The sequence below is a fragment of the Notamacropus eugenii genome, chromosome 2 (genome assembly GCF_028372415.1).
Source record: "Notamacropus eugenii isolate mMacEug1 chromosome 2, mMacEug1.pri_v2, whole genome shotgun sequence".
Taxonomy (NCBI): Eukaryota; Metazoa; Chordata; class Mammalia; order Diprotodontia; family Macropodidae; genus Notamacropus; species Notamacropus eugenii.
In genome coordinates, this window is record NC_092873.1 from 508,337,684 (window position 1) to 508,361,435 (window position 23,752).

At 50.1% G+C, this 23,752-nt stretch overlaps 1 protein-coding gene and 1 long non-coding RNA gene across 4 annotated transcripts; one reads left to right on the forward strand and one right to left on the reverse strand.

Moving 5' to 3' along the window:
• TAL1 (TAL bHLH transcription factor 1, erythroid differentiation factor) lies at positions 1–20,815 on the reverse strand. Of its 3 annotated transcripts, none has more exons than XM_072649350.1 (5): positions 20,742–20,815; positions 17,457–17,610; positions 11,318–11,791; positions 9,701–9,795; positions 1–4,362 (listed from the first exon to the last, which is right to left on the reverse strand). In XM_072649350.1, the coding sequence occupies exons 3-5, from the start codon at positions 11,788–11,790 to the stop codon at positions 3,899–3,901; spliced, it is 1,032 nt and encodes a 343-aa protein (XP_072505451.1). In that variant the 5' UTR covers position 11,791; positions 17,457–17,610; positions 20,742–20,815; the 3' UTR covers positions 1–3,898. The 3 variants fall into 3 exon arrangements, with proteins under 3 accessions (XP_072505451.1, XP_072505452.1, XP_072505453.1); XM_072649351.1 differs by lacking the exon at positions 20,742–20,815 and adding an exon at positions 19,938–20,504; XM_072649352.1 differs by lacking the exons at positions 17,457–17,610; positions 20,742–20,815 and adding an exon at positions 14,757–17,439.
• LOC140530101 (uncharacterized) lies at positions 18,018–22,408 on the forward strand. Its single transcript, XR_011975792.1, has 2 exons — positions 18,018–19,534; positions 21,419–22,408. It is a non-coding gene; the product is annotated as an uncharacterized lncRNA (long non-coding RNA).
• The last annotated feature ends 1,344 nt before the right edge of the window (positions 22,409–23,752 follow it).

Sequence of the window (23,752 nt, forward strand, 5' to 3'; positions counted from 1 at the left end):
GGCACTCTGTAAAACTTTTATTTAGAAATCTTATTCCCCAATATATTCTTCATACACATATGCTTGCGTGTGCACACACACGCATACACACACACACTCACACACACACAAGTGCAAGCACACTCGTCACCACCAAAAGGCCTTTTCTCTCCCAGAGTAGCACTCCCCAGTGCTCGCCTTGGTGGTCCTCCAAGGCAACAGTACCAAGGGTGATTACTCCCTCTCTGCAAGAGAATGCAGAGACCAGTCAAAATCATCCCCTACAGTACATGGACCCAAGGAGCTAGCCCTGGGGAAATGTGGGGAAGCCATGTACGTACACAGACATAGGACAGGGACCAGAGGAAATCCGGGTTCCCAGGGGGTCAGGTACCATTGAAATCACGAGTACGACTAGACCCACTCCCAAAACTTGAGACTAAATGTAGCCGATGGGCTATAGCCACTGGCTTTTGTCTCATTTGGAGAAATTTGCAAAGATTGTACCATCATGTCATTCAGCTACACACACATATACACAGAAAAAGGGAAAATATGAGTGAAAAAATAGGCAATTTCCCCAAACTGTCACATTGGCCTAAATGTTCTCAGAATGTTTTCTTTCATAACATTTTTTCTCATCATCCTTAGAATGTTAGTTCTGCTGACATTTTTGTATTCTTAGTTACTCTCCCCCAATAGAATTTAAGTTCCTTGAGGACAGGCACTGGTTTGGATTTTTGTTGTTGTTTGTATCCCCAGAAGCTGACACAGTGCCAGACATACAGTAGGTGAATGCTTTTTGAGTGGAATTGAATTGTTCTCCTATTTGATTTAGTTTTATTCTTAGAATTTTCTCATTTCTTTCGGGGGAAAGGAAAAACCAAATGATTTTTGAGTCTCTGCTAAAGCCTTGGCCACCTTCCCACACTGGATCAAGTTAGGTTGATCCTGTGATATGACCTATTCTCATGCTCTCTCCCCCAAACCTGATTCATTCTCTGGAAACCCTCTTTCCCTTCCCACTCCTCTTCCCACACAGAGACACATACCTCAGCCTAAAAGAGCAAAGATGTCCAAGTCTATCTGTTGACCAACATCTAATGGCATCAATTATCCAGAGAGTTCAGGAAGAAATAATTCAAGGTCTAAATTATCTGCATAATGTTCATGTATGGAGAGCAAGAGAGAGTTCATTGTTACCCAGAGAGCTTAAGCTACAGCAAAAGCCAATGCGTATGTGTCTGGGGTGGAAAAAACTCATCTTCAGGAGGGATGCTCATGGTAACACCACCTCCCAGGCTTTAATCTTCCCCATAAGTTTTCACATACATAGCCTCCAATGAGCCTCATGACTTCCCTAGGAGGCAGATGAGATTCTGATCCTACCCCATTTGTCACACTGGAGAATTGAGGCCCAGAAAGGAGAAGCAACTTGCCAAAAGTCACACAGCAACTCAGAAGGGAAGTATGGACTAGAACCCAGGTCCACAGCTATCTGCATGGTTCCAGTTTACCAAGGTCTCTTGCTCTTACTGGGAAACTTAAGTGTCTCCCACTCCAATTTTTGCTGGCCAACCTATCTTGTTGAAGCTGGGCACCAAGCCCCAAGCTACTCTAGATTTCACATGGTTTCCATGGTGGCTTTGAGTTTGAAAACAGGAGCCCACCAGGAAGGAGGGCATAAGGTATTAAGTACAAGGCATAGAAAATTGAAGCCCCAGGAGAGACTGGAGCCATGTTTCCACCTTCCAACTGACACATGACCATGGACAAAAAGTTTCTTCATCTGTAAAATGGAGACTATTTGATAGCAAAGGATCAACCAAACCTTGGAGGTTGTAAAATGGAAATGATCAAGATGAGTCATCAGAGCTCAGAGCAGAGTAGGTACAGAAACACTGAGAAACCCTCAGTGCCTCCTACCAAGTCAGGCTATTGCTACCTGCCCCACCCCACAAAAAGGGGGTGCCTCTTTTCAGGCACAGGCCAAAACCCTCATGCCATCAAAGCCAGGCACTGCTGGACCATGGACAGGTAATCTACTCAGCTCCCTGCACACAGCTGTACCTCAATGCCTGCTGTCAGAGAGCAGGTAAAGTGTCATGATGTGGCCAGGGTTCAAGGACCCTGACTGGTCCTGCTACAGAGGGATGGTCAGGCTTTCAGACAGCACCAAGCAGTCAGTCACTATTTGAAAAAGAAGCCTCCAGTGAGAGACACAGAAGGGGAACTGGAGTTTTCTTACAAATACTGGGGGCCTCTTTCTCCAGCACAGCTATAGGCAGACCTCACTTTATGAAACCTGATGTCCAACCCTTCAATCTTACATGAAACAAATTAAGAAATGATGTTTCACTTTACAAAAAGAATTCTTCACTTTACAAAAGAGGTCACCTTAAGAGTCCTTTAAAGCAGAATTTGATGTCCAAAACTTCCATTTACATGTGACTTTCTCAGGAGTATGCCTGCCACATAAAGTGAGGTGCCGGAGACTCAAAAGCTATTTGTAGAGTTTGTTGTCTTGCCTTCAAACCAGGTCAGGTGTCAGCTCATTCAGGTGAGCCCCCATCCATTCCCAGGCCAATCTATACTTATAGGACACCCATGCAGTCGGAGTCTGTAAGGGCACTGAACACAGAGCGTAGACTCTTCAGGTTCAGCTCCGCATTATACATGCCCAGGTTCCCCAAGTTTCATCACCAATCAGCACAGGAGCCTGGGATTAGAGAAGAGCATAGCTGAAAAGACCTTTAGAGGTTACCAAAGCTAATGCCCCCAATAGAGATCTGCCCAGTGTCACAGGGCTTGTGAGCTGAGAGCAGACTCTGGGAAGGAGTCCTCCCAGTCAGTCCCATCTGAGGAGGGTCTGAGGCCCAGATTGGGGAAAGAACTCACCCAAGGCCACACAGTAAGTTAGTAACAGTTATGTCAAGGATTCAGGTCTCCTGCATCCCAGTCAAGAGTCCTCAGTTCCCTCCTACAGTGGCTAGAGCCAAAAAGCTAGCATCCAGTAATGAGAGGAGCCATCAGCTTCATTCCCAAACCAAGAAAATGCTTTTTTCTCCAGGGTCTTGGATTATCCATGCCTTCACTGGGGAAGGCATTGGTGGCTGTGCATAAATTGTGATAATGCCATCCATGAGTGTTCTGATGACAACTGGCCCTCAAAGCTGCTCTCAACTCTGGGAACAAAGGACCAGGGGTGATCACTTAGCAGCTGCAGACTGTGGTGGTAGGAGGACCAGGGCAGAGTGGGACAGAGCACTGGGTACCTTTCCTTCCATAGGAGGGCTCCGAAGCTCCCACATGGAAAGTGCTGACTTTCCACTCTTCCCACAATGCCTCCAGCCCTCAAGTGACCACCAGTGGGCAGAGCCATGGAGTCCAGGAGCCTGGGTGACTGGGGTTTAGGCCATCCCAAAGGCCAAAGTCTGAAACAGCACAATTCAGTGTTATGGGAAAGGAAAGGCATAGGGAGAGTTCTTGGGGCCTTAGACTTGGTTCTGGAGATCAGATGGTGGGGTTGGGCTGGAAGGTGTCCAGAGGTTCACAGAAGTACAGGAGAGTGAGGGAGAGCTGGGTCTTCTTCCTTATACACTATAAACCACGCTGTGTCCACAGAGATGCCAACTCCAGGGCCACAGGGGGCAAAGTCCAAGGATCCGGGAGGGAGAGAGTCACCAAAGACATCACTTCAACCTCAGACCATACACATACAATTCCCATGACATGTGACATACATGATGAGCCAGGCCCAAGAAAGGTCATCCCCCCAGCTTCCAGGCCAGTCTTTTCCTAGCCTCTAGAATGACCATTTCCCCCATTCCCAATATCCTGCTCCATCTACTGTCCCTATCCTGCACCCAAAGTCTGCACCATCCCAGCCACACAGAGGGCTGCCCTTTGGCATGACCCATCACCGTGGGCCAGTGCCATCGGCAGGCAATAGAGCAGGGTGAAGGCTTCGAGCTGGGTGCTTCGGCTCTGAATCCTCAGTGTAGCTGTCAGGGCTGGCAGCGCCATCCAGAGAGCTGCCACAGCTGGAGTTGGGCGAGAGAGCATCGTGGAGGAGATCATCAGTAGCTGGCCCAGCCCCGGGTCCCGTCCCGGCTCCTCCGCTGCCAGCTCCCCCAGTCCCCGCGGGGTCCTTGGACACACGACCCCGCTGGCTACCTTCCTCCTCTTGGTCATTGAGGAGTTTGGCTAAGAAGTTGATATATTTCATAGCCAGACGAAGTATCTCGTTTTTGCTGAGCTTCTTATCTGGAGGATGGGTGGGGATAAGTTTTCGGAGCTCAGCGAAAGCTCCATTAACGTTTTGCTGCCTCCACCGCTCCCTACTATTGGTGAAGATGCGCCGGACGACCTTGGTGTGGGGACCTGGTAGGTAGCACAATGAAGGAGGGAACATAGCCAGTCAGTCCTCACCACTCTCCCTCCCCCGTAGCTCTCCCACCCACCCCACCCCCTACAGACTTCTAGCGCTGGAAGGGATGGAAAGTGCAATGAACTTCGAGTCAGGAAAATAAAAGTTCGAATTCTGCCTTAGACACTTTACTGTGTGACCTTGGGCAAGTCACTTAATAAGAATAGCAGTTTATAATTTAATATAATTTATATATTATAATAGCAGTTTATAACATATTTACATATTATAAGAATAGCAGGATATTTCTATAGCAGTTTGCAAAGTGAATATTATCTCAGTCCTGTGAGCTAGGTGCTATTTTATCCCCATTTTACTAAGGAGAAAACTGAAGCTGAGAAGTTAAGTGATTTTGCTTAGGATCACAGTTAATAAGTGTCTGAGGCAGGATTTGAACCCTTTCTTTTTTCCTGACTCCAAAGTCAGTGAGCTATCCACTGCTCAACCTCACACATAACCTCTCTGACTCTCATTTTCTTTACATAGAAAATAAAGTAAGTGGGGTAGATCAGAAGCTCTCTAATCCTCCCAGAGTAGGCTGATCCATAGCTGTGTTGGTGCCTAAAATCACACAAAGCCACTGAGCATCACAAAAAGGGTCCACGGACTTTCCTTCTCTCCACTTTATTGTTTCTGCCTCTCCCTCAGTTCTTTCTGTATGTTACTGTGGCTCCAGGCTTTTGTATATTTATCTCTCTACTTTTTCTCTTTGTCTCTGTCTGTGTGTGTGTGTCTGTCGTTCTGTCTACCTATCTGTATCCGTCTCTGTCTCTCTCTCAGTATCTTGGTCTTAGTTTCTAGCTCCATCTCTGTATGTTCTCTCTTTGTCTCTCATTTTCTCTGTCTCCTTGTCTCTGCCTCTGTCTCTCTGTCTCTATCTGTCTCTCTCTGTCTCTCTGTCTCTCTGTGTGTGTCTCTCTCTGTCTCTGTCTCTCTGTCTCTCTTGGCGTGTCTCTGTCTGTCTGTGTCTGTGTCTGTCTGTCTGTCTGTCTGTCTGTCTCTCTCTCTCTCTCTCTCTTTCTCTCTCTCTCTCTCTCTTTCATAGTGGAAAGATCCCCTGGGATTTGAGTCCTGTCTCTGTCCCTTTGTATCAATGATCTGCCAAAGAAGAAGGATCTCTGAGGGGTCTCTCCACTCTGATGTTCCCAGGTCTCTTCCTGATCTGAAAGTCATTGTTTTGTGTTCTAAAGTCTCTACTAGATGGTCTATTTATTTTCATCTAGGATTCTTCCCAACTCTGGGATTCACTGTTCTAAGTTCTCTCCAAGTTCTTGATCATTCTAGAGCATTCAATCCTGGAATTTCGAATTGAGAGTTAGAAGGAACCTTAAAGGTCATTCAGTCCAACCTCTTCATTTTATAGATGAGGAAACAGAAGCCCACAGAAGCCATGACTTGTCTAAAGTCACACATGCAGTGTATTATGTTTTGGTTTGTTATATGATTTCTCCCATTCATTTTAGTTCTTCTACACAGCATGAGTATAGTGAAAATGTATTCAATAGGAATGTATGTGTAGATCCTATATAGAATTGTATGCTGTCTCAGGGAGGGAGGGGGGAAGTGGGGGGTAGCTAGGGGGAAAAAAAAATCTAAGTTTTATGGTAGTGATTGTAGAACAATAAAAATATATAAAATTATTAAAAAAAATAAAGTCACACGTAGTATCGGGGAAGGCTACTTCAAAGTCCTCCAAACTCTGACATCTTACATTCTAAGGTCCCTTTCAGTTCTGACATTCTATGCTCTGCAGTCCCTTCTAGGTCTGACACTCCCTTTCCAGAGTCCCTTCTAGATCTCTCTAGTCTCATCCCCTCTGTGGGAAAACAAATTTTCTGGTGAATGAAATACTGCCCCAGGGAGTGAGACCAGCACACCAAGACCCCTGAGGGACTCCCCCAAAACTCTTCCTCTGTGGGTCAAGTGGGCTTCCTGCTCTCTGAGGACCAGGACAGAAAAACACAGCACAGCTGCTAGGCTGTCCCTAGAAGGAAATGGAAGTTGTTCCCAGGGCGTCAGACCTCTGGATAGGACAGTTCCACCTTGGCTGGGAAATGGGAACCCAATGCCAGCTGAGACAGCCATGTTCTCCACCTTTCAGTCTACCCTAACATTGATTTCTATGCAAACACAAACACATACGCACGCGCACACACACACACACACACACACACACACACACACACACACATCTTTCTTTTCACTCCCCAGGTCCTCAGAGAAAGAAGAGATGCTGGAGTCTTGAAATCAAAGACTTAGCTTCATTAACTGTGCCTGATCTAAAGTCCACATTTCTCTCAGAACTGCTTAACAGGGTACTGCACACAGTAGGGAATTTCAGAAATGTCTATTGTGTTGACCTAAATAGAACTGAATAACAATTTCCTCATTTTTTACAGAGAGAGGCACTAAGACTCACTGAGGAAAACTATTTGCCCATGGTTACAACGCTAGTTAAATTATAATGTCTTCTCCTTTCATCCCTTTCCCTCTTTTGCCTCTCTATTCTCTCTCCCCACTTTCCTATCTGTTCTTTTTCTGTTTTCTCTCCAATGTCCTCATTTTTTCCTGCTTCTCTATTTCTATATCTCTGCCTCTCTGTTTCTCTTAGTCTCTCTGAGGGGAGTGTGGGACTAACTGGAAGAGTTGGCACAAAGTAGGATGTTTGATGAGTTAAATGGGTGTTTTCTACCCCCTTCAAATGTTATTTCCCCCAGGTCCACCAGTCAGCATGACTCTCTGGTTCCACAGCAACCTAGACTGCCTGTAAACACTTCTGAAAACCCAACTTGTCATTCACACACCTACAATGGTTACCCTCTCCTCCCTGAGCCATGGCCCACCAGGCAATGTCTAAAATCCTGAGCCTGGTATTCAAGGCCCTCCCTAACCTGGCCCCTACCTACTCCTCCAGTCTAATTACAAACTACCAAAGGCCTCTCTATGTCACTACCCTCTGGCCACACCGGACCCCTCACAGGCTCCAAGCATCCCTAAACTATTCCGCCAACCATAGAGTCTTAGGTCTCAATCCCAGCCTTCCTCCCAGGGCTCTTTCCACTAGTCCAAATACATGGTGTTTGGCAGAACAATGTCACTTTCAACTTCACAACAGCCCCAGGGGAGACTGAAAGTACAATCTCTCCCAACTAACAAAAAGACTGAAAATTAAACTGGGCTTGAAGGAATCTCCTCTTCATCACTCTGCTCCCCACCCTAAGAAAGCTATGGGCTAGCGCAGAATGATCCATTCCCAAGGGATCCCCGATGGTGTTGGGGGCAGGTGGAAAGGCACAAAAGAATGGATTTGCTCACTTAATCCTGCTAAATTACAAGTCAGTCTTGAGAGCAAAGATTTCCTTCCCTTCCAGTTGTCTCAGTTAAACTGTGTATCTCCACCAGATGTATACATAGAAAGCCTTCATAAATGTCTGCTTAATTGTATTTAATTCAGCAATTTTCAGCAAGGATGATTTGACTTCAAACTGTCTCCCCCTTTCCTACCAGCATGGTCATGGGACCTACCTTCACTTTAACTATTTCATACATCCTCACTTAGGGCAGAATGATTATCACAGAAACTTCAGAAGTAATGAGGTTGCTTAAAGGATGAAATGCTGAGTTTGGCATCAGAAAGCTATGAGTTCAAATGTTCCCTCAAGGTTACCCATTGCCTGAGTCTGGGCAAGTTATTAAAGGTCATTCAGCCTCAGTTTCTTCATCTGTAAAATGGGGGAAATAATACCACCTACCTCAAATTATGATTGTGAGAATCAAATGAAATGATACAAGTAAGATAATATAAGTCCAGGTAAGGCTAAACATGCTATATAAGTGCCAGCTGTTACTTTGTAACAGTGAGATGGAGGAGGAAACATCATACTTCTCCAGGGTTTGGGTAACTTCCTTATAACCAGGGCAGTTATGAGGTAGAGAGTTGGAGGAGTATTATCCTCATTTTTCAGAGGAAGAGTAGTTCAGTGACTCAGCCAAAGTCACTCAGCCAGTAAGAATGAGAGTCAGGATTACTAACAACAACATTAATAGCAATGAGTGTTTATATAGTGTTTTAAAGAGCAGAGGAGAGGAGAGGAGAGGAGAGGAGAGGAGGGGAGGGGAGGGGAGAGGAGGGGAGGGGAGGGGAGAGGAGGGGAGGGGAGGGGAGAGGAGAGGAGAGGAGAGGAGGGGAGAGGAGGGGAGGAGAGAAGAGGAGGAGAGGGGATGGCAAGGAAGAGGACGGGAGGAGAGGGCAGGGGAGAGGAGGGGACGGAAGAGGGGAGGGGAGGGGAGGAGGGAAAGGGAGGGGATAGGGAAAGGGAGAGGGGAGGGGAGGAGGGGGAAGGAGGGGAAGGGGGAGGGGAGGAGAAGAGAAGAGAGGAGAGGAGGGGAGGAGAGGGGAGGGGAGGGGAGAGGAGAAAAGAGAGGTGAGACATAGTGAATAGACAGCAGACCTGGGATCAGGAAAACCTAGGTTCAAGCTCCTGACACATGCCGTTATGTGACACTGGGCAGTTTGCTCAGTGTCCCAAACCATTGCCTAAGACTTTAGGTTGCAGAGTAGGGGCAGTCTTCCTTGTTAGAGGGAGCATCTGTACCCAGCACTCTCTACATCAATGCATCAATGAAATATCTGGGGGGGGGGGGGGGGTATGTACATGTGTGTATACGTATGTATTTGTGAATATATGTAATTCTATGTATTTGTAGATATACATATGTACTGAATACAGAATATATGTATATGTATTGGAACTCAGAAAGCTTTGAACTCAGAAAGCTCTGAGTTCAAATGCTCCCTCAAACCTACCAATTGTCTGACTCTGGGCAAGTTATCAAGCTTGTATTAAGCTGTTATTGTATTCAACACTTTACATACATATATATTCTATATACAGCATCTGTGCATCTTTACCTGAATGTGTATATTTATGAATATGTATTATACATGTGTTATTTGGGGTGAGAGTGGTTCAGAGTTGAAATGGCATCAATTCCGGATTAACTACCCTTTTACGACTTTAGAGAATTGCCTGAGTGCTGAGAGATGAAGGGACTGCCCCGCCCCTCCTCCCCTCCCCCGCCCCCAGGGTAGCCTGCATTCTAGGTCTGAGGTAGTACTTGAACTCACATTTTCCTGGCTCCTAGATCAGCAGGACCTGCTCCCTGACTCTATCACTATAAACCAAATAGCTCCATAACTGTTGCGCTATTGAACTTTCCTGGGAGGGGTGCTGGGGGGTGGGAAGTCAGACTAAAGGGCCAGGCGGGGGTAGGAAGGGAGGACTGACTAACCATCATTGATCTCCACTTCGTAGGGTGAGGGTCTCCTCTTGACGCGATTGTTGCTGGTAAACACCGGGAAGGGGTCTGGCTCCCCGAAAAACCCGCTGTCAGGAGGAGAAGGAAAGGCAGGAGAAGCAGAGTCAGATAAATCAGCCTCCACCACCTTCTTGGTAGACGCAGGACCGTCACTCACTCCAGGCCGGGGCTGAGAGAACGTACGTACTAAAGTTTAGCCCAAAATGTCCCTTGTCTACCCCCCCCTCCACACACACACACACACACACTTCCTGTCTGGGACTTCTTCTTGATGAGTCGAGGGTCAGCAAGGTTCCCCAGGAAGTCCAGGGCCCTCTCCCAGCGAACCTGAGTCAGGAGAGGTAGGCAAGAAAGAAGACCCCCCACACACACACCGGAGGCGTGGGCCCCAGAGGGAGGTGGGGGCCGTCTATTAACTGTAGAGCCCCTAAAGGAAACAAGGCCCGGGCCCAGGCGGGAAGGGGATCAGGGCACCGCAGGGTTCTGTCAAAGAGCTCTGGCTACACAGTTTGGTAGGGTAGAAGAGAAAGAGGAGGAATAGGGCATCACACACAAGCACACAACCTCCCTCTATCCCCAACATTTTCTATCTGACGCTCCTCCAACACCGTAAGATGGACCGACCAGGAGAGGCGAGGGAGACCTTTTAGAATAGCAGACAGGTAAAGGAAATGCAACACGGACAGACAGAGGGATGGACATTATGAAACGGAACACAGACAGCGGCAAAGGCAAACAAGCCCTAATGAGTACAGATCAGTTGGAGGATCAAAGAGAAAGAGACGGACACAAAGAAACAGACACAGAGACACAAACAGAAACAGAGGGATAGACGTAGACAGAGAGACAGGGAAAAGGATACAGAGAAAAAAGGAGGAGAAAGGGAGATAGAGACATAGAGGAGAAGAGGGAGGGAAAGAGAGAGGGAAAAGAGGGTCCTAGGGTAGGATCTGAGAAAGGTCAGACACGAACTCAGAATGCACCGAAGCCAGGACAAGGACAGAAAGACAAACCGATCCCCTTTGCTTGCCTGTTCCCCCCCTCCCCGCCCCTACACGCACACCGCGTACATACACACAGACACATTCAAATCATACGGACATAATACACAGATCTGAACACAGAAGCACAAAAATGCTATACACTCCTTCCTAAAACAGTCATGATGGTAACAGGAGTCTGATCCCCCATAGGCAAGAGGCACACATGTTTCCGAAGACAGTAGTAACACATTTTCCCATGACCAACACAGGGTCAATCCCCGCTGACCTCGCTGAACTGTTTATCTCCTGGCTACCACCTCCATGCCCCACCCCCTCTTCAAAGACAAACCCATTCTGCAGCAGCCCGATCCCCATCCTCACATTCCGATCCTCCACCTCCACATTCCGGTCCTCCAAAAGCACATTCTAGACCTTATCCCCCATCCCGGTCTCCATCCCAATATCTAGTCCCCATTCCCAAGACGTTTCCCCATCTCCACATCTCGATTCCCTTTCTCACACCCCAGTCTACATCCCCCTAGCCGGGTCCCAATCTCCACATGCCAGTCCCTCAGTCCTCCCCTTTCCCGAGGCCGCCAACACAAACCTGCTGAGCGAGGCGAGCGGCTGCCCGAGGCCGTAGAGCATGGCCCTGCCCGCAGCGGCAGCGGCCGCCTGTCCCGGGAGCGCTGTGGGGCTCAGCTGCACCATGCGGCCGTCGCTGGGGGGCTCTACTGGGGCAGGCGCCGTGGCCGGGGCAGGAGCGGGTGGCCGACACAGCTCCGTGGTGGGTACCCTCTGGCGCGCCTCTGCGTCGCGGCCCTTTAAGTCCCGGGCACCGCCCCCCGGGCCGCGGCGGGGGGCCAACTCGATGACGGGGGGGTCGGGGGCCGGACGGCCGGTCTCCTTGGCAACGCCGTTGAGGAGGAGGAGGTGTGGGGGGGCCCGCGGAGGCTCCATGCGGGACTCGGACTCCGGCTCAGGCTCAGAGCCGCCCCCCCCTCCGCCGCTGCTGCTAGTCCTGGCTTCATCCCGAGGGGGGTCACTGGGGGGCAGCTCAGCTGGCTGCCGCTCCATCATCCTGCAGGGACACAGACAGACAAGCAGACACACGCGGACGGACAGACAGACGGACAGTCACACAGACGGACACGCAGCGCCCGCAGGCGGGGACAGGAAGCGTGGGGACCCGAGGAGGGGGAGGGGGCGGGGGACAGAGACGGGGAGGGGGAGACACACGTGGAGGGGGGGGAAGAAGAGACAACCAGAAGAAAAAGCGTTTTATTTATTATTTATTTAATGGAAGTGAAAGGAGAAGAGCGAAAGAGGGGGGGGGAAACGGAAAAGGATATTTCTCCCCAGAGCCGCTGTGTCCGGCCTGCGGCTCTGGAGGGGAAAAGGTAGATAGAGAGGCGCAGAAAAACGGGTACACAATCTCCTTTGCCCTCCCTCCTCTCTGTCCGCTTCCCTTACCCCGCTCCCCTCGTCCTCGATCCTCTCGCCCCCTCCCTGCTCCATTCTTCCTTCTCTTTCATTCTCCCCTCCTCCAATTCCCTAATCTCCCTTTCCCCTCTTTCTTCCTCTCCTCGCCAGGTCCCAGCTCTCCACCTTTTCCTGGGGCTTTGGGGACCTCGGGGTAACAGCTAGGAGGGAAAGAATTCTCCTCTCCTTAATCCCTCAGCTCAGTCCCTTTCCCTCCCGCGGATACCCCTTTCCCCATCCTTAGCCCGTACTCTCCTTCCCATCCAAAAACCCGGCCCCTGTGGAGGACAAGGTGAGGTGTTGGTAGGAACTGGGGCTTCTCAGCATCCCAGGCCCTAACAGATAACAGCGGCCGTGTCCATGCGGGCAAAGTGGAATGGGGAGAAATTATTTCCATTAATATAAGATTCCAACACACACCAGGTGAGAGAAAACTAATGCGGTTGAGAGAAATAAGAGAGAGGGGAGTAGGTCTACTTAGTTCCTTGTCTAATTTGTCTACATGGATCCTTTTCAGCTGATAGGGGCATTGATTCACAACTCGCTTCCTTAGTGTCCCTCCAGGCCTGCCTCATCATCACACAAATACAATTTTAAGGGCGCTTCAGCGACCAGAGCGCGTTCTGCGACAGGGTCCGAGATCTGTGAGCCCTTCTCTGCCCTCATCCTCCAGCTGATACTCGCCCCTGCCTCGTCATCCACCCACACAACACTGGGCTGCCTGAATCAGACCAAATCCTCTGGGGCACTCAGTGCCCGGCACTCGCACTGGGCAGGTACCACAGCCCCGTCACTGACCGAAACACTGTGCGTTCGAAGCGTGATTCCGAAAGACGCGAACAATGGCAAGGACCGGGTAGCATGAGTCAAAACGACCTCGAGATGGCGGCTAGTAACCGAGGGTCCTTGACAAGGACCTTAGAGATTGCCCCTGGGGCACAGAACCCCAAGCCCCGCCTCCCCGGGCTGCAGCGCAGAGGTGGCGCGGGTTGCAGGTAGGGGAGGACCTAGGCCTGAAGATACGAGCTCGGGGATTCGAACCAAGCGGGACCAGACTAGCACTGGAGACTGATAACGAAAGTCTAGGACAGGCTCTTGATCGGGACTCGGAGGCGAATTCCCTGGGCTCTGAGCCGCTCAGCCCTCTTCTTCCCTCTCCCAGTCACCCCCAACTCCTAAAGGGCTGGGAGGTAAAGTACACCGACGCCCCTGGGAAGGGAATGCTAACTGCGCGCAGGTGGGAGGGTTGAGGTGAGGAGGAATCCTCCAGGGGCACAGCTGTCAGGAGCTTCCCTAACCTATCTCTGAGGATACGGAATGCCCAGGGAAGGCCTCAAACCGGGCTGGCTCTCAGCTGCTGGACTTGTAGAGTTGAAAAAGCTCTGGGTTCGGATCCTAGCTCTGACCTTTGCTGACCGTAAGCCCTTGGATCAAGCCTCACGTCTGAGGCTCAGTCTGGTCTTTAAGAAAATGAGGGTAAGGTTCCTCGCACTGCCTCCCCACGGGAGGAGGATGGAGGAGGAGTGGGGAAAGTTCTGGCAACCTGAAGAGAAGGGGAGACAAATAGGAGCAGGGGCTCTCCCTAGGAATGAATTCGTGGATCGGATAATCCCTGGGGAAGAGAGCTGGGGGAAGAACGTGGTAATCTAAGGAAGGCTTATAGAGCCCGGCCATTGGGGGTGGCCGGAGACCTCTGGTTCTCAAAAGCTAGCGGCCCTAAGAAAGTCTACCCAGCTGAGCTCGGATCTGGCTCGGCCCTGCCCAGCCCCGCGCTGCCCTGCCAGTTCCAGCCCTGCCCTCCTCCGGCCCTGGGCCTGCCACACCAGCTGCAGACTGAGCCTGGCTGCCCGGCTTCTCTACGAGGGACTGGGGGCCTCTGCAAAATGGTCTCCAGGGCCACAACTCTTTCGAGGCTCGGGCTTTGACAGCTCCAGGTCAGAATGACTACCTAACTGCATTTAAACAGAAACTTTCATAAATAAACTTTCCCTAAACTGAATTTGTTGGATTTTATTCTGGAGAAAGTAAAACAAAAACATACAAACAAAAAACGAAAAAATAAAACAAAACAAAACAAAACGAAACGAAAAACTGGCATGTCCGGCAGAAACACTCGGCTTTGAAACACAGAAACACTCGACATTCGATGCTTGTCTCGGAGGCTTCCGGAGACAATGGTCAGCGTCTATTAGAACGCAAACATCCCCGATGGGCAGACGTAGGAGGAAGCAGCGGGGGCTAAGGACCCTCCTAGGCTAAAGGAGTCCATATGCTTGCTGGTCATCATCCAAGGGGGAGTGAGCTCAGCAGCCCCGGGCTCCCCGAGGCTATACAGGGGCCGAGGAGAGGGTTCCCTGGGCTCTCTCTCCTTCCAGACTAGCCTGAGCAGAGGCCTTCCCCTGGGCAGGGGTGAATGACCCAGTGGATCTCCCACCACTTTGACCGTATTAGCCGGACTCCAAGTCCAGAGCAGGGCTCTCTCAGGGAAGCTCAGGCTCTTGGCCCCTCGGCTCCGCCAGCTGCTTCCTCCCTCTCACCTCCCCCACCCCGGACAGTTTCCCCACCTCCTTTGCTTCTAGGGCCCCAAATGCCGGATGGTGGTCTGGTCCAGCTCCCTGGGCGGGCAAACGCGAGATGGAAGGGCTCTAATCTGAACAGTCGAGAAGGAAAAGCGCTTCCTGGTTTTTATTTTAAAGGGGACAATGAGGGGCGGAGTAGGGACAGTGGGAGTGAAGCACTAAATACCACGAGGGCTGCATGCACGGCGAGAAAAAGCCCCCACAACAATCATCTGAATGCCAATACAACGAATGATAATAATAATTATAATCCCTAAAGGGCTTTCCTCACAGCCATCCTCTGAGATGAGACGTTCACAGACATAGACCCCGTTTTACAGAAGAGGAAACTGAAGCCGGGTGGGAGAGAGCAATTTGATCCAATGGTCGTACAACTCCAAAGGTGCATTAGAGGCGAGCTTTAAACCAAGGCTCCAGGGCAGATCTACGATTCTTTCCATTTACACTTCCTTGGTGCTCCTCCTAAATGATACTCTAGCCATGAAGTCCCGAGGCCATTGTTTCCTAAGGACAGTAGTCTCTCCTGAACCGGGTTTAGCGTCAGAGACGTGGAATCAAATCCCAGCTCTGTCGCATTGCCTTTGTGACCCCAGCGGTTCGGTCTTTTCACCTCTTTCACCTCAGTTTCTTCATGTATAAAATGAAGGTTAAACTTGAAGATCTCTCTACATCTCTAATCTTTTCTGTGCCTTGGAGGGTCACAGATCCTGTTCTGCCACGGAGCCCTTGGAACTATCCTGGACACTTAGCATTTACTCAATGAACACTTGTTGAATGAATGACTTACTCCTTATGAGACCTTTGGCAATTATTGTCCCTTGTCTGGGTCTCAGTTTCCTCAGCTATAAAATGATGTGGACATGATGATCTCTATGGTTGAGCTTGTAAATATCGTCTCTTCCTCTCCCACCCTCAATAGAGGTCAATTTCTTAAGAAAGGAGCTGGGTTTTGCTCATTTTTCTTCACTCAAAAAAATTGTTTTGTTTTAGTGAACTGTGTAGTTTAGACTCTAGAAAATGTCTTCCTCCCAGGAGAGGTAAAAAAAAAAAAAAAGAATCCATTCCTATAGCCCTCACAACTGTCCCTTCAGGTAAGTGGGAAGGTATAATATAATCCCCTACCTCCACCTTCTACCTGATGGCTGGACCCACTAAAGGTCACAAAAATAGGCAGCATCAGAGCCAGATTCCAAACTATCCTTGCTGCTGCATTGGGCTCTATAGCATGGTCTAGCCACTGGCATAGACACCTACCACCCTCTGTCCCCTTCCCCAGTCTTGAGTAGCAGAGCACCCCTGAACTGTCAGGAAGGGACAGGACCCATCAACGATAAAAGCTGCCTGGGATTTTAACACCAAATACCCAAGAGGAGAAAGAGAAAAAAAAAACACACAATAAAGCCTCCAACCTTTGCCCAATGCCTAGAATATGGAAAATGGAGCAGTGAAACCCAAAGAATAACTGCCAAAAAAAAAAAAAAAAGCAGAGCAAAGCAGAGGCTCTTCTAGCACTAGCCTCCAGGGCTGGGTGTCCTAACATAGCCTTGACCCAAGAAGTCAGTTCTGGTGCCCTCAAGTTAAGCCATGCTTCAGAAATAATGATGAGTCTACCAAAATTTTGGAGACTGCAGTCCTGGGGACACTTTCTCTAATCCAGCAGCAATTCCAATTAAGTGAGAGTGCTATTTTCTCCTCACACCTCCCACAGACCTTTACCTAATTCTAGGCCATTGCTTTGAATTTATCTCACTTTCCCTCAATCAGGGTGATTTGTATGCTTGTCTCTCCCCCCCACCCCCTCCAGTCAATGGTGTAAGCTCCTTGAGGACAGGGCCTCCATTACATTTTTCTTTATAACTCCAGAGGCAGCACAGGAACTTAAGTGCTTAATAAACATTTCTTGAATTAGATTGTTTACAAAAGAATAAACTGAGGGAGCCTAAAGAAGGAAATGAATTGTACAAAGTCACACAGTGAATAAATACCGAAGACAGAAGCAAATCCTTCAAACCCTGTCCATCGTGACCTTCCTCATTAATCAGCACCAACCTCTTAAATCCTATACTTCTGCATGGTGGGTACCACCACCACCTAAGAGTCATACTCTTAGACTCCTTGACTTCTGATAAGATCTCCCTCAGTTTCCCCGTTCTCTAATCTTCCAAGGTGACAGTGCTCTCATGCTCAATTTACCTGCCATTTGATGTTTCATTGACTCAGTCTATTCCACAGTAGAAAGAAAGCTTTTTGACAACAAGGGTCCTTTGGCATTCTTTTAATTTTGTATCCCCATTGCCTAAGTCACTGTCAGCACTGAGAAAATGTCTGTTTAGTTTATCTGAATCCCAACCTCACTTCATACTAAGCTAGACCCTTGCTGATAACCAGTGTAATGCCCCCTCCCTCTTAAAATTGTTCTGTATAAATATTGTATTATATTGAATTGCATCGTCTTGTCTTCCTGAGTCGGGGAGAATTTCTTCTCCTCTCTTTTCTTTCCAGGGCCAGTAAGCCAAGTGGTCCTTAGCACTGTCCTCCGCAATCATCAACACTCCCACCTTGGGGCTGGGGGTTGCCCTCCTCCCCACGAGCTTCTCGATGTACTTTTAACGTCTGCCCCTCCCAACACGCCCGGAGACACACCGTCCCTTCCCCCTACTCCAGCTAAAAAGTCGTCAAACTCACCTGGGGCATATTTAAAGGGGCAGGCTCCTAGCTGTCGGTTTTCCACCTCTCCCCACTATGGGGGGCGGGCCGGTAGGAGGAAAGGACTAGCCGGGGTCCTCGGTCTCCACCTCCCTCTCTAGAAGGCAATGGCAGCGGCCTACTCCAGAACGGCCTGCCAAGAGAGAGGGCCGGTAGGTTCCAGGAAGGATCGGAAGAGGGAGAGGGAGAGAGAGAGGGAGAGAGAGAGAGAGAGAGAGAGAGAGAGAGAGAGAGAGAGAGAGAGAGAGAGAGAGAGAGAGAGAGAGGTCAGTCTCTCTGCCGATTATCCACGTGTCCCCCTCCAAGCCCCAGGGATCTGGACGGATATAGAAAACACGCCCCATAGAGCAAAATCCCGCTTCCAGGGCTAGGGCATATGGAAAGGAGTCCTTTGGAGTTACTGGGCACATGGACCCCACAAAAGTTTCCAGCCCTCACCAATCAGAAACAGGAGCACCTCCCACCCTAGTGACACCCCAACATGGACCGGCACAGGCTAGGAGTCTCAGGGTCTTCGGAGACCCAGAAGGCCGCGGGCCTAGTTGGGTCTGACCAGTGCCCTGTGCTGCCCTGGCCCAGCCCGCCTCCGAGGGGCGGATCCTTCTTTGTGTGTCCAGCTTCGAGAGCTGTCTGCCCAGTCTCAGGCTGTCCAAGGGGTACCCATTAGGAAGAGGCCCACGGGAAATCTTGCGGTAGCCCCTGAAGTCTGGAAGGTTGTGGCGGAGTTTAGGAACCATAGGACACATAAGGAAAACTAGATTCCCCCACACGCTGAAAAGGGTGCTGGAGGTCCGTAGCAGAGCCGGCACTGAAGCTGAGGCTGGGTTCTTCTTTGCCAGCCCGGTAAGGAGAGTGCAGAAGGATCCCCATAGTTTAATGGAATGGTTTAGGGTGGGATCGGGGCGAGAAACAGTCCGCCCTCGATTAACTGAAGTCAGACAGTAGCCTACAATTGGGGCTGGTGTTCGTCCAAAATCAAGCCAACTCGACTCGGGCTCCGGGAGATCCGAGGAAGGCTCCCTTACCTGGTAGGGCATTGACTGGGGTAGAATGGGCCTGAAAATCATTATTGGACTTTATTCTGCCCGCAGTTCCTAGGTGATGACTTAGGCAGGCATAATAACTCCCATTTATGGAGTGCCTTCAGATTTGCAAAGCGCTTTCCTTACAAAACAGGTCAATTTCCCGATACCTCCCCATCGCTCCCTAGCTCCTCCACTCCACCAGTTAGGAAAATTCCCACAACGAAAACCAAAAGAATCCCCCAATCTCGACGTGGAGAATCCCGCTTTGGAGGCAAGGGCGTCTCCTCCTACGGCGAGAAGTGGAGGGTTGGGCTGATGGAAACCATTGTCCGCATTATCTCGGGCAAAAAGGGCGGAGGGGAACCTAGCCTGGTGCTGAGAGATGAGGATCTTTAATTTTACTGTAGGCCTAAAGATGGCATTTCTATGGATCAGAATCTCAGGATAATAAAGAGGATCTTCTTCCCTACACCTGTGTAGGCACTGCCTTGCAGAAAATATCTGGATAATTTTCCGGGATTTTCCCAAGGAATTTATTTTCTCTGGCTCTGGATTCACAAGGAATATGGGGTAGGCTGGGGAAGGAAACTCTGCTCTCCCCTTCTAGCCCTCTGACTGTGCCTCAGGCTCACTCAGAATCGCCTCCAAGCTACGCCAAAGACCCCTCTCTAAGCTTGGTGTTGGTCCCGGCTACAGTCAGAGCCAGAGGCCCTGGAGGAAGCGGAGACTCCCTTCACTGCGGAAAAAAGAATCCGAGAGAACGATCTCTCCTCACAAAGCGCTTTGTTCCTGTCCAGACACTGGTCTAGGACCCCCCTCTCTGCACGCCCTTTGAGAGGATGATAAGGGAGGGGTGGAAACCAACGCATTCCCAAGCTTTCGTTTTTCTTCTAGAAATGAAAATCTTCTCCGAATTGGCAAAGAATTGGCGGCCTCTGCCAGGCAACCTAGACGCCGCTATCTCATGACCACCCTCCGAGACAGATGCGGATATTTCGATCGTGAGGCTCAGGCTACCGGGGCAAGCTTGAGGTGGGTTGGGATGAGGGTGAGTGGACGGGAATGGAGAAAGACTCTCTGGCCGAGGGGGTTTGTGCATTCCACTGGACCAGAGATACCCCAGGCCAGAGCTCCAGCCCAGCAGGCAAAAACGACCTGAGATGGAAAGCCCTGAAACTGACTAGACAAAGTAGGCTGGCCAGAGCCCAACAGAGTGAAAGGGCAGACCAGGCCCCATCAGGCCAGGCAGGGAGGGGATCCTGCTCGTCTGGGGAAGGTTGGTAGTGAAGCTTCCGCCAGGCTCCGAGAGTAGAAGGGACCGCAGGAGAGGGGAGGGAAGCAATCCTACCTGGCCCTGGTCCCCTTCTGTCAAATCTGCCCCGCCCCAGACCGAAGCCCAGAGCCCCCGCTACCCCCTCCGGAAAAAGACGAATACCAAGGTACTGCCCATCCACTGGGCGTCCGACACTCCGAGCTGCCATCGGTCCCCCAGGAAACCATGGTCAGGAATAAACCAGGAAGCCCTGCGAGGTGCCCTGGACCTCCCTGGCCTGGGCACACGAGCGCGCGCGCACCACACCACACACACACACACACACACACACACACACACACACACACACACACACACACACACACCAGCACACTGACAGACTTCTCAACCTAATTAGGAGAGAATGCCCCAGGTTCTAGCCTGGCCAAAACCCCGCACCCACGGTCTCCTACAGTACCCCAGATCAGCGTCTGAGAACACACACGGCCCAAGCTACACAGCCACACACGGACCCACAACCCGACGGCTCAGCTACACAGGCCAGAGTAAAGCCCAGGTGGTCACACGCACACACAACACGGCCCCAAGGTGGTGGCTACGAGAGGACCCGGCCCGGCTGCTATCCCGCACACGCAACCCCCGCACAGACCCACACTGCCACAATCTGGACGCACGCACACAACTAAGAAGAAGAAATAAACACCAACCACCGCCTTGCGCATTTCTGTATATTGCGTAAGAAAAAAGGGGAAGGAAGGAAGAGGGTCTGGGAGGCGGGGGCCCGGTTGATGGGGGCCGGGGTGGGGGTGGGGGACGCGGCGGTTAAAACACACACTCACACTATCGAAAGGAAGCTGGGAAAATAGCCCCGGTGCAGATTGAGGAATAGAAGGAGGAGGGGGAGGCCGTCGGCGTGGGGGTGTCCGGGGCTCCTTGTAGGAATAAAGGCACGGGTGGGCTACTCACCGTTCTGCGCGGCGGAGCCATTTTCCGGCCTATTCGAGGGTGCGCCCCCCTCCCTTGCCCGGCCTCCCTCCCCGCCCCCGCCCCCGCGAGCCGCGGCGCTGGTGGCTTTGCCACATCCACATTCGTTCTAATCCCACCTCACGTCCCCTTCCTACTTAGCATGGCGGGCGGAGCGGGCGGGCGGGCGGCCCATGTGCGCGGCCGAGATAAGGCGCCGCCGCGGGCCCGCCGGCCCCTGATAAGCTCCGCGGCCCATTACGGGCCGAATGATTCATTAGACTTTGGCAATTTCATCCAAGGGGAGCGGAAAATGATTGCAGGGCGGTGTGCGGGGTAGGGGAAAGACTGGGGAGGGGCCTGGGCCTTTCCAGAGACACCCGCGGCCGGCACTCACTGGACCCCACAGTCCAGGACTCTTCGTCCTCGACTCCCGCAGGGCTCTGCGACAGGTGGTGCCCAGAGGCCTGCGCCTCCACTAGCAACACCAGTTCTGCTCCCGTACCCACCCCGTTCTGAGTAAACACAGACCTGTTACTGCGTCCCTGGGGACAGTTTCTGAGCCCCAGTACATCTCTGGGACAGGGGGAAGGAGCAGCAGTAATTGGGTAGACAGTAATCAATGGATGGAGGACTGTGAGGGCAGGCCCTAACCTCACTTCCCCTTCTCTGAATTTCAGACCCTGGGCGAGATGTGGCGTGCATCCTGATTCTAAACCACAAGCCAGGAGTCCTAGGGCTTGGGGTAGCCAAAAGGTGGCGAAACCCGGCTGCTCAGACAGACCCGGGGACAGTGAGACAGAGACAAGGGCGACGGCAGGAGTGGTCTGCAAAGCAGGCAGTCAGGAAATGGCGATTCCAGGAAGAGACAAAGCCTCGAAGCCCACTCCCCCAGAAAATTCTCGGGAGGCTACCCCTTGTTTATTCTTGAAGAGGGACCGTTGGAGATATAGGCCCCCCAAGATGGGACAGGCCCAGGCTAAAGACAGAATCCTGGGGCCAAAAGGTAGTCTAGCTCAGCCTGCCATGGGTATCCACAAGGCAGAGGGGTCAGGTTCAGCAACACACTTGAGGCAGGAGACTTTTGGGGAGCTATAGCCGACAACGCTTCTTATTGCTGCAGTGGTTGATCTCAGTAACGGAGAGAGGTTGACCATCAGATACTGATTGGTTGGATCACTAGTTGTCAGATTGATGGTTAGGTGGGTTAGATTGAGGGGATAGTTTATTTTGCCACAGAAACACCTATCTACTAGTCAGGGTGGGCCTGAATTCTATGCTTGGTCCTGAGAGAGTCCACACAGACAAAAGTAGGGTTCCTTGAAGGCCTGCCTTTGCCCACAAATAGAGTTACAGTTGCTGAGCAGAGCAGTCAGACTGGTCAGTCCAGTCCAGTCCAGTCCAATCTAAACTTTTTAACCCCTTTTTGGGGTTTTCTTGGCAAATGATTCTCAGATCTATTGTCCATCCTTGACTTCTCTTCTAATCGCCAATCTCATGTCATATGAACTGCCTATTGGACATCTCAAATTCAACATGTCCAAGGCAAAACTCGTTATTTCCTCCCCCCAAAAAACTCCCCCTTTTCAAATTTCCCTATGAGTGGCACCACTGTCCTCCCAGCCACCCAGCCTCTTGCCTTAAATAAAATCTTTTGCTAAGTCTTAACATTTTTACCTTTACAACAGCTCTTGTATACGTGTCCTTCTCTCCACCCATATGGCTGCCAACCTAGTGTAGACCCTTATCGTATTTCACCTGGATCACTTCAATAGCTTACTGGCTGGTCTCCCCACTTCAAGTCCCTCCCCACTTTAGATCATCCTCCAATCAGCTGTCAAAGAAATCTTATTAAAGAAGTCTGACTGTATCACTCTCCTCAGAAAACTCCAGATTGAGAAAAGCTATTACCTGGAAGGCTGAATATGAATTCCCCTGGTTTTCTTTCAAAGTCCTTCACAGTTTCTCCTATTCTTACCTTTTCAGTCTTCTTACACATCACTCTTCTTCATATACTCCACGTTCCAGCAACACGGACTTTCTTATTATTCCTCAAATAATAACAATATATATGTATATACACACATATAGTATAATATATAGTATATATAGTATTATATATGTGTGTATACATGTGTGTGTGTGTGTATATATATATATATATATATATATATATATATATATATATATATATATATATACACACACACACATATATATTGCTTTTAAGGTTTGAAAAGCCTCTAAAATATAATCTCATTTAAGACTCACAACAGTTTGGGAGGTGGGTGCTATTATTATCTCCAATTTGTTGTGGAACACACTGAGGCAAAGTGAGGTTAAGTGACTTGCACAGGGTCACACAGAAATTATCTGAGGCAGGATTTGAACTCAGGTCTCCAGGACTAGACTCCAGGCCTAGTGCCACCTTGATCCCAACTCCAGTTCTCTGCATTTTAATGGACTGTTTTCCATGAGTGAAATGTTGATACTCCTGCTATCCCTCTCCTGGCTTCCCTGGATTTCATCAAGACTCATTTCAAGGATGGAATCAGTATGAGAGAGTAGGGAGAAGTAGTCCAGCTCCTCCAATGCAACTTTTTCACAAAGATCTAGAAAACACACCAAACTGAGTCCTGATGGAGAGATCCAAGAAAAATTATAGAGTCATTTTTCCAGCCCAGGTTAGCACAGACAGAGAAGTCTGCAGAACTGAGGATGGAGTCTGGCCCAAAACTTGCCATATGGGTCAGAATGCAGGAACAGAATGCATTTCGCAGCTTTGTTGTTCACTACCCAGTTCTGGGTCACAGATTCAGCATGCCTTGAGAAAGGGACCTATATCTAGGGGATAGGGGATATGGATAGCGGAAGCTAGTGGGCTCTAGGTATATACTGAGCAAAGAACTAATTCAGAAGTAAACAATAGTTGTGTGGCAATGGTCCCAGGAGCAAAGCAAAAACTCAAGGCCTTCAGCCAAGCTTCCCAGTTACCAGACAGTGGTTAAGCCCAG

Excerpts from the sequence above, each read along its gene's own strand:
- TAL1 (XM_072649350.1), bottom strand. The coding sequence starts at position 11,790 with ATGATGGAGCGGCAGCCAGCTGAGCTGCCCCCCAGTGACCCCCCTCGG. Across the intron at positions 9,796-11,317 it reads CCGCTCGCCTCGCTCAGCAG|CGGGTTTTTCGGGGAGCCAG; the intron begins GTTTGTGTTGGC and ends TCCTCCTGACAG. Across the intron at positions 4,363-9,700 it reads CGAAGTGGAGATCAATGATG|GTCCCCACACCAAGGTCGTC; the intron begins GTTAGTCAGTCC and ends GCTACCTACCAG.